This window comes from Oryzias melastigma, linkage group LG15 (assembly GCF_002922805.2).
Source record: "Oryzias melastigma strain HK-1 linkage group LG15, ASM292280v2, whole genome shotgun sequence".
Taxonomy (NCBI): domain Eukaryota; kingdom Metazoa; phylum Chordata; class Actinopteri; order Beloniformes; family Adrianichthyidae; genus Oryzias; species Oryzias melastigma.
The window spans coordinates 3104318-3117128 of record NC_050526.1 but is presented as its reverse complement, the minus strand read 5'-3'; the positions used below and the strand labels follow the sequence as shown (position 1 = coordinate 3117128).

Genomic DNA, 12811 nt, shown 5'->3' with positions numbered 1-12811 from the left:
AACAGAAGAACTCTGCTATAATTTAGTCCTATGTTTAGCTAAATTTTTCATACACAAACAAAGAGTGCTGAAAAGAATCCCTATCTTTAAGGTTTTTTTGGTCGAATGGAAATTGTATTTGAAATCTTTAAAAAACATTAATTCCCAGAAGAAAGTATATGATGCACTAATAACATTACCTGATGTGAATTGATATAACTTAAAACTTAATTGTATTTTTATAGAAATATAAGAACTTTTTTATTTTAGTTAACACATGCACTACCTTGCTGATTGGTTGATAATTTGCTTTTTAATTTGTTGTTTTTCTTTTATTTCTTTTTGTTTGCTGGCTGTAAAAGCCATCTAATTTTGTAACTTTGTTAGTTGACTGCTTAAGCTATGTTCTGTCATGTTCAATTGTTCAGTAAAAAAAAAAATTAAAAAAAAAGTGTAATAATGGGTGATGACGATAAACAAAAGGGTTTCATGGCAATGCAAAGGGCCAGTTTACAGGCAAAACGTAAAAATTATTTTTTCAAATTACGACTTTAAATCTTATAAATTTACTAGAAAAAAAAATTGTAAATGTTAAATTACAAGAATAAAGTTGGAAATTTCATGACTTTAAGCCATTGGCTAAATTTATGACTTTTTTTCTCGTAAATTTACAACTTTTTTCTCGTAAAGTTTTGAGGAAAAAAAAGTATTACTGTTTTTAATATTACATTTAATATTACTTTTTTAAAAAATACACACAAAAAAGTAATATTATTTTAACTATTACAAAAAAGTCATATTACTTTTTTGTAATAGTTAAAATAATATTACTTTTTTAATATTACATTTAATATTACTTTTTTAAATAGTACTTTTTTAAATAATACACACAAAAAAGTAATATTATTTTAACTATTACAAAAAAGTAATATTACTTTTTTTGTGTGACCCTAATACTCCGTCGTAATCGCACATGTCAAAACAAAAAAAAAATACTTCCCATGTGCAGTAACTGTATAAGAACCCTCCCTTCTTTAAATAATTCCTCCTTCAGACGACCCATGAACCCTCCCTTCATGCTCCTTCTCCTCGTTGCCCCGTGCATCATCACCTCCTCCTTAAGACTCAGCTGTCTCCACCTCTTTCACATGAAAACCTGTCCTGTCAGAACATGTCGTACCAAGTCTGACTCACTCGGGGTGGGGCTCTCTAGGTGTGTGCGCTCCATTATTTCTGACTCATACCTGGGAGTTTTGTTGCGGTGTCCTTTCCTGCTCTTAAAACTGTTTATGAAAAGGAAAGGAAACAGGAACAGCAAACTCTTCTCCTTCAACAAACGATTTTTCCACTTTTATTTTTAGAATTTTTATCAAATCATTTCTAATTTTGTTTCTCTTTTTTAATTATTTGACACAATGCATCAATTCTAAAGCAAACATCTCCAAACTGTTTCGAAGCAAGAACTGTTTATTTCATAAAAATACACAAAACTAGCAAAAATAATTCTTACAGCAGAGAAAAAAACTGGGAGATTTCCAGTGAATTTCTTCTTTTAGTACAGTATTTACCCAGTTATGGAAAATAAAAAAGAATAAAAGATGATTATGTGTTATGGCAGAAAAATACATGTTTAAATTAGATTTTTAAACTATAATTTTGGGTATTTCTGTTAGTAGACTTCCTAAAATGTACTACAATAGAACCATTTCCTGTATTCCAATGAAAAACGTTTAATTCCGTTGATGTTTGAGCTCAATTATTGCTTTACAAGAACAGTTGGTACAACCAGACAAACCAGCAAAAAAAAAAAAAAAAAGGATGAAGTTAAGGCACTTTTTTAAACAAATGAGGTGGTTGAGCACCTACTGTAAGGCTTGAGAACATATGAAATGTGTGACAAAATATAGATACAGTAAAAATATTGGTCCCTTTAAACTAAAATTATATCCCATAACTCGTTTAACAATCAGCTGGTTTGAGTTTGAAAAAGAAAAAGAATTCGCTTCATTTACAACTTTAAATACAAGTATTAAAACGAAGAGAATACTGCAAAAGACTAAAGAAAATACAAGTTTTTAGGCAAACTTTACAAATTCAGAAAAAGGCCACGGCATCAAAGTAAAACAAACATTTCTGTGTCACCCAAACGTTATCTTGCAAAACTAAAAAAACAAAAATCCACACACAACTCAAAGATCTCCCAGTTTCACCACTTTCTTAATTTTGGAGTTCTTTTTACCATATAGTACATAAGGAGACACACGACAAGGTGCAAAAATGGCGGCTAGAGCCTTTTCTGATAACAGTGGATCCCTTTTACCTCACGCAGAGGAGCACTTCCATCATTTCTACTTTTTTATGATATGTGTTGGAATCCAGTAGAACACCGTCTACTTCTTTCAAGATAAGAGCACTTGGGTGAAAATTTAGACAATAAGCAGATAAAATAGCCAAAAAAAATAAACATTTGAGGGATAGTTGGCTAACTTAAAAGTGAGCGCTGGGCGTGATCCAGTTCCCTCTGGGATGTTTTGGTTGATGAATTTAATGTGGAGCTTTGGTAACTTCAGGAAGCAGTGACCGGGCGGCCAGGCGGCGGATTTTGTTGTCTTTATTGACTCTGGTAAATGTATTTGATCTTTTCGTCGCCGTTCAGCTCGGCCTCGTACTTGGGCAGACAGCAGAACAGGATGGAGCAGCCCAGGCTGAGGATGGTGGCGCCCCAGCCAAAACCGTAGGCCCAAGTGTAGTAGTACTGGCCCTCGAAAATGCGCTCGTTGAAGTTGACGGGGTAGATGATCAGAGCGATGATCTGGAATATCACTGTGGAAAGAAATGGAGAAATAAACATTCTAATGTTATTTAAACTGAAAGTTATTTGACCCACTGCAATGAAAATTGTGTTTTTTTGTGGCATTTTTCTCATAATGGAGGACATATATACAGATAATTAGGCTTTTTGAGTATTTCTTTATTCAAATCAGGGTGAATCAGGAGAAGACAAAAAATGTTGTTGGAAAAAGCTTGTAGCTGTGACATAGAAGATACTACGGCAAGCCAAAAGCTCCATTTTGATGCATCTTTTTGTAGACAAATAAATCTGCTCTGGCGTCAAATTTCTACAGCTAGATAGCTTTGATGTTGCCATGTTTGTTGCAGTGGTAATGTTAGGTTGGGGTGTGTGAGCAGCTGTAACAGATGGATAATAGGGAGTGAGGACAGGCTTACTCCCTCCAACAACTTGAATTTCCAATGAACTACTGCAGAAACTGTATCATAAAAAACGACAGCATTGTATGATTTTACAGAAATTATAATTAAAAGAAAATATCGTGATTAGTGCTGCCACAAACGATTATTTTAATAGTCGACTAATCACCGATTATTTTTTCCGATTAGTCAACTTATCGGGTCATGCGTAAATTGGATGTAAAGCACACATCTTAACTTAGCTTTAAAATACCTAATAATAACTAGATATATAGCATTGCCTGCGAAAATGCTTGTGTGAATGCTGTAAGCTGAATTTGGCCACAGAAAATGCTGAAATTAATAGCTAAAAATGTTGAAATTGATAGCTGAAAACCCTGAAGCTGATAGCTAGCTAAAATATTACCTAAATGCCAAATTAGCCTAAAAAACTGAGTAAAAGCCAAAACAGCTAGCATCCAACTGAAATATTAGCTAAACTCCAAAATAGCCTAAAAAAGCTGAAAAAAGCCTAAATTAGCCAAAATAGCTAGCATGTAGCTGAACTATTAGCTTAACTCCAAAATAGCCCAAAAAACCTTAATAAGTATCAAAACATTCCAAAACAAATGCCAAAATAGTCCAAAAAGCTAGCAAAATGTCATTATAACTTTCAACTTTACAACATTCTGACTCCATATAATATAAAGTAACGACTAATCGACAATTAAATTAGTCGTCGACTATTTTAATACTCGATTAGTCGACTAATCATGGCAGCCCTAATCATGATACGTCTCACGATACGATACATATCGCAATATATCCTAACACTACCAGAACAATTTTTAATTTTAAATTAAAGAGTATGACTTAGAAATGTAGTCATACTAAGTAGTACATGTCTCAAAACAACAAAAAACGTGAGGCTTACTGAACAGAGAAGACTGAAATTTTGTTAAATTTTGTTGTTTTAGTGCGGTGTGGAGGTGCTCAAAGTCTGCTGTACTGCCATCTAGAGGTCAGGGGTTTTATTTGGAAAACAAAAGTAAGCAAAATTAATTAATTAATTAAATATCATCTTGTCAGAATTTTAAATCGGTACAAGTAACGTGAAATGAAATATCGTGACGTATCAATAAAGTGATATTTCTCAACACCCCTAAAAAACACTGGAAATGCTTTCAGAAAAGATCAAAAGATGACTAGAGTGGGTCTTTATTTATTCCAAGAAGTCTCAACATTATAAAAATAAGTCACATTTTGATTGGTCAACACAAGATGAACATGATTGGTTAGTCAAATACACCAGCAGTGCAGACAAACAGCTCCGTCTGCAATGCTAACAGCAGGGTGTGGGAAATAACTTCACATGAGAGTGTGAGGCTAGCATCTGTGATTTGCCTGCAGCGACCGGTCCTGGCACGGATCATCCTCCGTCATCCTTTCCAGACTATTATTCCTGAGAAGGGTGTGCTGCCAGTTACATGATCAACCGAAAGAAACAAGACCAAACAACCCTTCCTTGGTAACTCCTATGTGTTCAGCCTGGTGACATTAGGGTTAAATTAAATGGCCCAAAGCTGACATTACAGAGTTTTTTGGTATTAAAACCCAGGGGTGTCTCCAAAAGCCAACAAGTCATTAAAAAAAGACTGAATCAGCTTATGTAGTCATACAGTCATCATCATTCTCTGTTTGTGATTTATCTTAGCCACTAATTTACTAATCTATGCTAGGTTGGGAGCTAGCATAGTCAAAATAACATTTGTTTTAACGGTCTTAGCCTGTTTTTTGTCCAAGTTACATATAAGGTTGGAAGTTGAAGGTTGGCCTATTGTAAGTTGCAAACAAGGTTGGGTGTTAGACTTCTTTTAATGTGTTACTAACAAGGTTGGGAGTTAGCATAGTCACATTAACCTCTGTTTTAGAAGTATCAGCCTGTTTTCTGTACAATTTGAAACAAGGCTAGGAGTCCCAGGTATTGGGAATACTCTACCGTAGCTAATGTGTAGCGGTGTCTGACTTTCTGTTTTACACGTTACTAACGAGGTTGGGAGCTAGCATTGTCACAATAACGTTTGTTTTAATGGTATTAGTCTGTTTTTTGTAAAACTTTTAAAAAGTTTTGGTGTTATTGTAAATACGCTAACGCGGCTAACATGTAGCGTGTCTGACTTTTGCATGTTTTTAACAAGGTTGCCATAGCTATATTAACATTTGTTTTGTGATATTAGCCTGTTTTTTTGCACAAGTTGCAAACAAGGTAGGGAATAATAGATATTATGAATATGCTAACATGTAGCCAATGTAGACATTTTCTTACGTGTTACTAACAAGGTTGGGAACTAGTTACAATAACGATTGTTTTAACAATATTAGCCTGTTTTTTTTTTTTTTGTTTTTTTTTACAAGTTGAAAACAAGGTTTGGCGACATTGTGAATAGGCTATCCCAGCTAAAACGTGGGGAAGTTGGACTTTTTTTACGTGTTACGAACAAGGTAGCATAGTCAAATTAACGCTTGTTTTAGCGGCATCAGCCTGTTTTTGCACTAGCTGAAAACAAGGTTGGGAGCTCCAGGTATCGTGAATATGCTAAAGTACCTAACGTAGTGTCAGACTTTCTTCTTTTACATGTTACTAACGTGGTTTGGAACTAGCATAGTCACAATAACTTTTGTTTTAATATGCTAACACAGCTAACACATAGGGGTGTTGGACTTTTATTATGTGTTACTAATAAAGTTGGGAGTTAGCATAGTTAGCATAGTTAGCATAGTTAGCGTGTTGCTTTTTTTTAGCAGTATTAGCCTGTTTTTTGTATAAGTTGCAAACAAGGTTGTGAGTTCCAGGTATTTTTGAATATGCTAACGTAGTCACTAACATGGTCGGGAGTTAGCATTGACAATAACTTTGTTTTAATGATATTGTTGGATGTTATTCTGAATATGCTAACGTAGCTAACGTGCAGCATTTTTGAGCTTTTTTTTTTGTTAGGCGTTACTAGCAAGGTTGGTTGTTAGCATAGCCCCATTAACGTTTCTTTTAGCGTTAATATCTGTTTTTTGTACAAGCTGAAAACAAAGTTGGGAGTTAGAGGTATTGTGAATATGCTAACGTAGCTAACGTGTAGCAGTCGTAGTCACAGTAACGTTTGCTTTACAGTATGAGCCTTATTTTTGGACAAGTTGATAACAAGGTTGGGAGTTACAGGTATTGTGAATACACTAACGTGACTAACATGTAGCGTGTTATAAACAAGTTCTAGAATGACTCAAACCGCAGTAAACTCATTTGTTTCGTTTAAGCGATAAGTTCGACAATTGACCATTGACGGTGCACCTTATAATCCAGTGCAGGAAAGAGCGCAAAATATGGTAGTCACACATCTATAACAGCTTTATAATCATGCAGAAAAATTAGATATAAACAGCATGTCTGGAAATAAGTGTGCTTAAAAAAGGCCCCAAGATCAACCCAGAACCAGAAACCTTTCTTGTGGACCAAAACAAAGCAATTCCAAATCACAGAAACCGTGAGCAAACTTACCAACAATAGCCAGGAATACTGCTGTGGCAATCATGGCCCCAGTATCAACTCTGCACATAGCCACCACAGCTACGATGAAGGCTATGATGAGGAGGATGAGACCAATGATCATCAGGGCAGCAACAGCCTGGGCCCATGCTGGGGACAAGAAATAGACACACAGATCATTAAAACACTGAAATATCACCACAAAAACTCGACTCATTTGAGGCTTTTGCGATTCGGTTAATCAACGTTCGGTATGAAAGGAGGAAAATGAAGCAAACTCCTGCTACAGGAACACCTTTGACCTCTCTGCATGAAGATCCTGTATTTTGGGCGTTTAGAACAAAGGGTACTGCTCCCATCCCTCCCATGTTTGTTGTGTCAACCCCATTCTTCCTCTGACTATTCCTTTTTTTTAAATGTAAGAATAGTTTTCTTCTAAAAATAATGCTTTAATTGAATAGTTTCAATGACCTAGAACTGCCTAGGTAGAGTATATCTGGTGTAATAACTCACAAGTTACAAGTTTGAAGTAAATTTATTTTTGAATTTCCTTACAAGGACGTGAGGCTTTTAAAAAGTGAAAAACACTTTCTCAGCAATAAGATAAGCACTCTGGGAAAGCATGAAAGAATGTGTCCCTGCTGCACACGCCCAAATTTCAGTGTTCCTCCAAGACAAAAAAAAAAAAAAAATCCCCTCTTTTTATAGATTGTTCCAGATTTTTCAGGTGAAAACGAGTTAAAGTTCCTGATCATGCTGAGAGTAAAAACGTGCAGAGGAACGAGTCATTTTGGGAGTTAAAGTTTTGCATCTGAAGATTAATGTGAATTAATCCTGAAATGTTTCACAACAGACCATTGTTGTTTTTAAACACACCCAACCTGTGATGGCGGCACAGTCAACACCCTTGAATTATTAAAAACCGCTCGAGTGCAGGCGAGTGTGCGTTCAGGAAATGTTCCATCTGAGGCCGTTCTTTCAGCACACGGACTAGTTCGACAGGTTTAACTCGGCTAATTTGCACGCAAACTCTTTAACTATAGCTCTTTTCTTCAAAACAGACTTAATTATGCGGACATAAAAGAAGTTACATGGAGCTCGTTTGGTTTCTTTATCTTAAATCAGGTCTGAGTGAATGTATATTACTAGCAGGTACTTGAACGCAGCATCAGGTTCAGTAGCACAAAACTTTATGGAAGTGTGACACTTTATTTAATACATTTATGAGAATTTCTATTTATCTGTTGCTTTCAAAAACTGTTTAGTAACCGTGGAAACAAACAGTACTATGGTGATTGTGTGTAAAGAATAAAATAAAACTTTATTGATCCCAAAAAGGGAAAAAATAAATTTTATCATAGAAAAAATAGAAAAAAAAAAAAGCAGATAGATAATAAATAAGACTAAAAAATACACTTAAAACTAATAAAAACAATAATTATTGTAAATAAAATTAAAAATAAAAACACTTGTTCACTGTGATGTTCACTTGATGAGAAATAAATAAATATTTAAAGTATGCAGATGGTTTTTGAATCTAAAAATATCAACAAAAAAACAAACATTTTCCAGAACTATTGTGGATTATTTTTTAATAAATAAGTGAAAGGGTTTTTGGAGCAATTCTATAAGCTTTTCTCATAAAGATTTTCCTGTCAACATTGAAACCACTCAAGAATTGCATCTAATTTATTTAAAAACTGTCTTGTATTTTTCATTTTTCATCGTGTAGAACTTTTTCTCTAATTTTGAGAAACTCCTCTAAAAAAATGCAAAGTCTGTAAAGACACATTGAAGTAAAAAAATAATAATATAAAAATGATATTCTAAAAATTGCAATAAAAAAAAAATTCTGGTATCTAACTGGGCGCACCAGACAGTAACTGATGCTCACCAGAAAGTAACCAAAAAAAATATTTTACTACAATTTTTAGAATTTTTCAGAAATTTTGTTGAATTTTTTTTCTAAAAATTAAAGTAAGAAAAGTTCTGGTTAGTATGTGGTGCACCAGTTAGCAAACAGAATTTTTTTTGTTTACTTCAATTTTTTTTTAAGGATTTTATTTTAAATTCAATGTCTCTTTAGGGGCTCCATAGAAAAAGTCAAAAATAAAAAATAATTTTGTTTTATGAAACCGAATTTAAAACTCCTTGCTCAGAATTTGAAAAAAGGGTTTCGTGTAGATGATTCAGTTTTTCTAAACCCCAATTATCTAAATAATTCTCTTTGCAATTATGTCTCAAATATTTAGTCATGGCATCTGGACTCATCGTCCTCCCTTTCTTGAAAGTGATCCAAGTGGCTTCGTCAGTATCCAGGTGGTTAAAATCCTCCCAACAGGTGACATGAGGATCAGAAACAGTTCAATTAAAACATGTTTGGTAACACGTGGAACTGTGCCCTTTAGAGACTTGTAAAAACTTGCATACTTTGCTCATGCAGCGTTCAAGTTTAAACCTGCTGAGGTGTGTTAGCTTACTGGATATGAATCTAATTTATTGACTTGTAAGTGTTACGCCGCTCTGGTAGCATATTTACATGGTTCCCCGTCCCGTGGATGAGCACTAAAGCAGCCCGTTTAGCACCTCTTCATAGCACTTATATAAACACAGATTCTACAAACTTCAAATTGGTGGTCTGGATCTAAACCTGAGGTTATTCTGAACCTTCAGGCCTGGTTTGAGGCATTAAAGACAATAAGAAGGAGGAGGAGTGTCTCATAAAAAAGGGTTTTAGAGCAGCCATCTCCTCAAAGAGGCTTACCAGCATTCTTGCCAACCCAGCAGTGCTAGTGACAGGAACACAGCAACGGCGTTTCAGTTCACACCATAAATCCTGCTCCTTTTGTTGGGATTTTCCTCCATGGACAAACTGATCTTTCAATTACTGATCTCTGTCAGTTCAGAGATCTACAACTAGCACTTGTTTCTATATTTTTGTCTCGTTAGCTCATTAAATTATATTGTCTTTATCTGTATTGTTCATTAGGCAGCTGTATAAAACTCATAGATGAGGCTAAAGACGATAAAGTACATTTTCCTCCTTTATTTGTTTTCATTTGTCCTTTTTTTATAACTGATTCTTATGATAATTATGTAAAAAGCTCCTTTTCATTAGCATTCGATTGGGGCGATAAAACAATAACTATCGTTATCACAATATTACTTTTTTCCTATAGAAAAATGAGTATCACGATTTATTTATTCAGTTGCGAGCATTTTCTCCTCTTTGGCTAGTAAAGCACCACATGGGGAGTAAATGTTTATTAGTTCTTCTTTTGTCCTCTTCTCCTTTGCTTTGATGCCGAAGATGTTTGCCAAATTCAGACATACATTAAAAGTTGGCTTTCCTGTGTGTTTTATTTTCCTTTTATAATAAACCAAAAATGCACTTAAATTTTTTTTATTTTTTATTTAACCATTATTTAACCAGGAAAAAAAATCCTATTGAGATCCATCGATCTCTTTTTCAAGGGAGTCCTGGTCAAGAGGCAAGAAATACACACACCCAACAGGTCATAGATTTGGAGGTTACTTAATAAATGAGGCGCTAACAGAGCAGATCAAGGTACAAACTACTAAGAATACTGAAATAATGAGTTTTTATGGGTTGTTTTGCCTTAAAAACATCTCTCATTCTTGAGTTTTGTCCTCCCCAACAGGAGCTAAAAGTGTCCTTATCAACAGTGGAGCTGCAGCACAGCTTTTGCAGGTTGCCTACAGGCTCTGGTCTGGTTCTCACACACTCCTCCACACTTTAGAGTGTCATTGAGCTACATGCCTCTGACCAGATTTCTTCCACCAAAGGACAAACTCACTCTCCAAGTATTCACAAACAGCCTTGTGTGAACGAGAGGCTCATTTTGAGATCTATACAGGACATTTGCCTTCAGCGAATCGTTTGACAGGCTTGTGAGGAGCCAGTTTGACAGGAATCGGGCGGTTCTGGAGCCTGAAGACACTAAACAGAGAATCTCTAAGAAAACATTTCATTTTAAAGTAGGGGCGTGTATGTTTCTCTGTAACATAATTCGATACATGGTGCACAAATCGATACATAAAAGATTCTATGAACTTTGTGACAATACGATACCGTCTGATTTTTTTTACCTAAAATGGATACAGTCATTTGCCATTAAAATCTATAAATGAAAATGCCTTTTAAGCAATAAAAACAAAATGTCTATATGACAGAAGAGCCTCAAACTTAAAAACCTGATATTATGTGTCTTTTAGACTGTTTGTGCTTGAATAAAAGTGAGTAATTTAGCCTGAATTGCTTAAAAGAATCATGTTTAGCACACAAAAACATCCCTGACAGTAGTTTACCTCAATTATAATTGACTCTGTAGAAGCAAGCTTGTGATTGGACGTCTTTTTTAATCATGTGTACATTAAAATGCAAAAACAGTTGACACCACAACAAAAACAAAAGCTAAAAAAGTTTGCCAGAAACCCAATCAATGATTTCCTGATCTAAATTGTGTTTTTACTGACAAAATCGTGTTTGTATGTGTTGTTTTAATCAAATTATTCAACAACTACCTCTATATTAAAGGTGAAGCCTGCTTTTAATTGGTCATTTATATTTATTTATATCAAAATTTGCATTTATTAAAGTATTATTAATAGGCATACAGCTGAAAGCATTCAGGAATAGAGTTGTAAAATAATTTCTAAACTTGTATACAAAATTTGCGCATGCGCAGATTAAAATTTTCAGCGCATGCGCGGTACGAATAAACAATATTTAACTTCGATGTTGTTTTTATTTTCCTGGGAACTTTCAAGCGTTTTATCGAATAGAAAAGAGCACAACGAGTTAATAGTGACGTTTATTCGCCGGCCTGCCTCCTTCCTTTAACCCGGGTTAGTGTTTATCCGTGTTTCCGTGACCCGAACACTTACAGTACTCCATCAGGCTCTTGCTGTCCCAGTTGCCCCCGCGGCCGCGCCACTCGTTCCACATGTTGGCGTAGTGGCTCTTGGCGTCCTCGTCCTCCACCCATCCCGACTTGGCGGCGATGGCGATGATGTCAAAAATGATAGCGAAGACCAGCAACAGGGGAACGATCCACCTGCAGCGGGGGTATGCGATTCCACAGCGAAACATGTCCGGCCGATAAGAGAGCGTGGAAGTAGAGGAAAGTCTGTGCGCGGCGGGTCCTGCGTTCAACTAAACGATCGGAATCCAAAAAGCCAAGAGATAAAGTCACCAGCCCCACCCGAGAGAGAAATGCAGACTTCAACCTGGCTGGGACCTGGAGGGTTGGGCTTGTTCATCCCATAAACTCCTCATCCAGCCCTTCCCCGCTCGATGTGTCATGTTACACTGAGGTCATCGCGACTGACAGAGCCGCCCAACAACTTCTGACCTCCCAGAAAAAAAAAACGTTTATAGTTATTGGTTTACGTGAAAGTTTTGAGCCGAAACGGTGCGATAAGAATAAAGAATAAACCATCAAAAGAAGCATTAAAACAGGATATTGCAATACACTAAATTGGCCACAGGAGGGCAGCAAACCTTATCCGAGAAAACTTAAATCAAACAAAGGATACATGCAGAATAAACTACACGAATTAACTAAAATAGATTTTTAGAAATTGACAATATAAAAAATAAAAAAACTATAATAAAAAATAATAATCAAGCACACCCACGTGGTTCTCACATTTGAAACATTTGGGAAGCTTAACAAGGTGCAGCACTTTTGACTTTAGCCAGTAGGGGGAGCCAATGTACCGGTGGCGCTAAATCAACCCTTTTCCCATATAACTTTTTTACCAAAACTTTATTAACAAAATAGACAAAATTGAATATGGGAGCCATTGACTGTAAAAATATTATTCTTATATACAGTCTATGATGGGAGACAAAAAAAGCAACAAATGAAACAAAAAACAGTTTTGACAAGCATTTTACTTGTAATCACAAACTTCATCAGTAATTTTTCAAATTTCGTCCAACTTTTTAAAACCTTTGAATTCTCTGAGTTTTTGATAGATTCAACTTACTTTTTAATTTTAAAGATAAAAATAAAAAAAAACTAAACAGTATGTCTAAAACAGACATTTGCATTGGGGATAATGTGTTTGCAGCAAGTT

At 35.3% G+C, this 12811-nt stretch overlaps 1 protein-coding gene across 1 annotated transcript; it reads right to left on the bottom strand.

Annotated features, from left to right (window-relative positions):
• Window positions 1–1428: 1428 nt before the first annotated feature.
• LOC112161988 (p53 apoptosis effector related to pmp22) lies at window positions 1429–12488 on the bottom strand. Its single transcript, XM_024297577.2, has 3 exons — window positions 11615–12488; window positions 6719–6856; window positions 1429–2802 (listed from the first exon to the last, which is right to left on the bottom strand). Exons 1-3 carry the CDS (start codon window positions 11817–11819, stop codon window positions 2591–2593), a joined length of 555 nt encoding a protein of 184 aa, XP_024153345.1. The 5' UTR covers window positions 11820–12488; the 3' UTR covers window positions 1429–2590.
• Window positions 12489–12811: the final 323 nt, after the last annotated feature.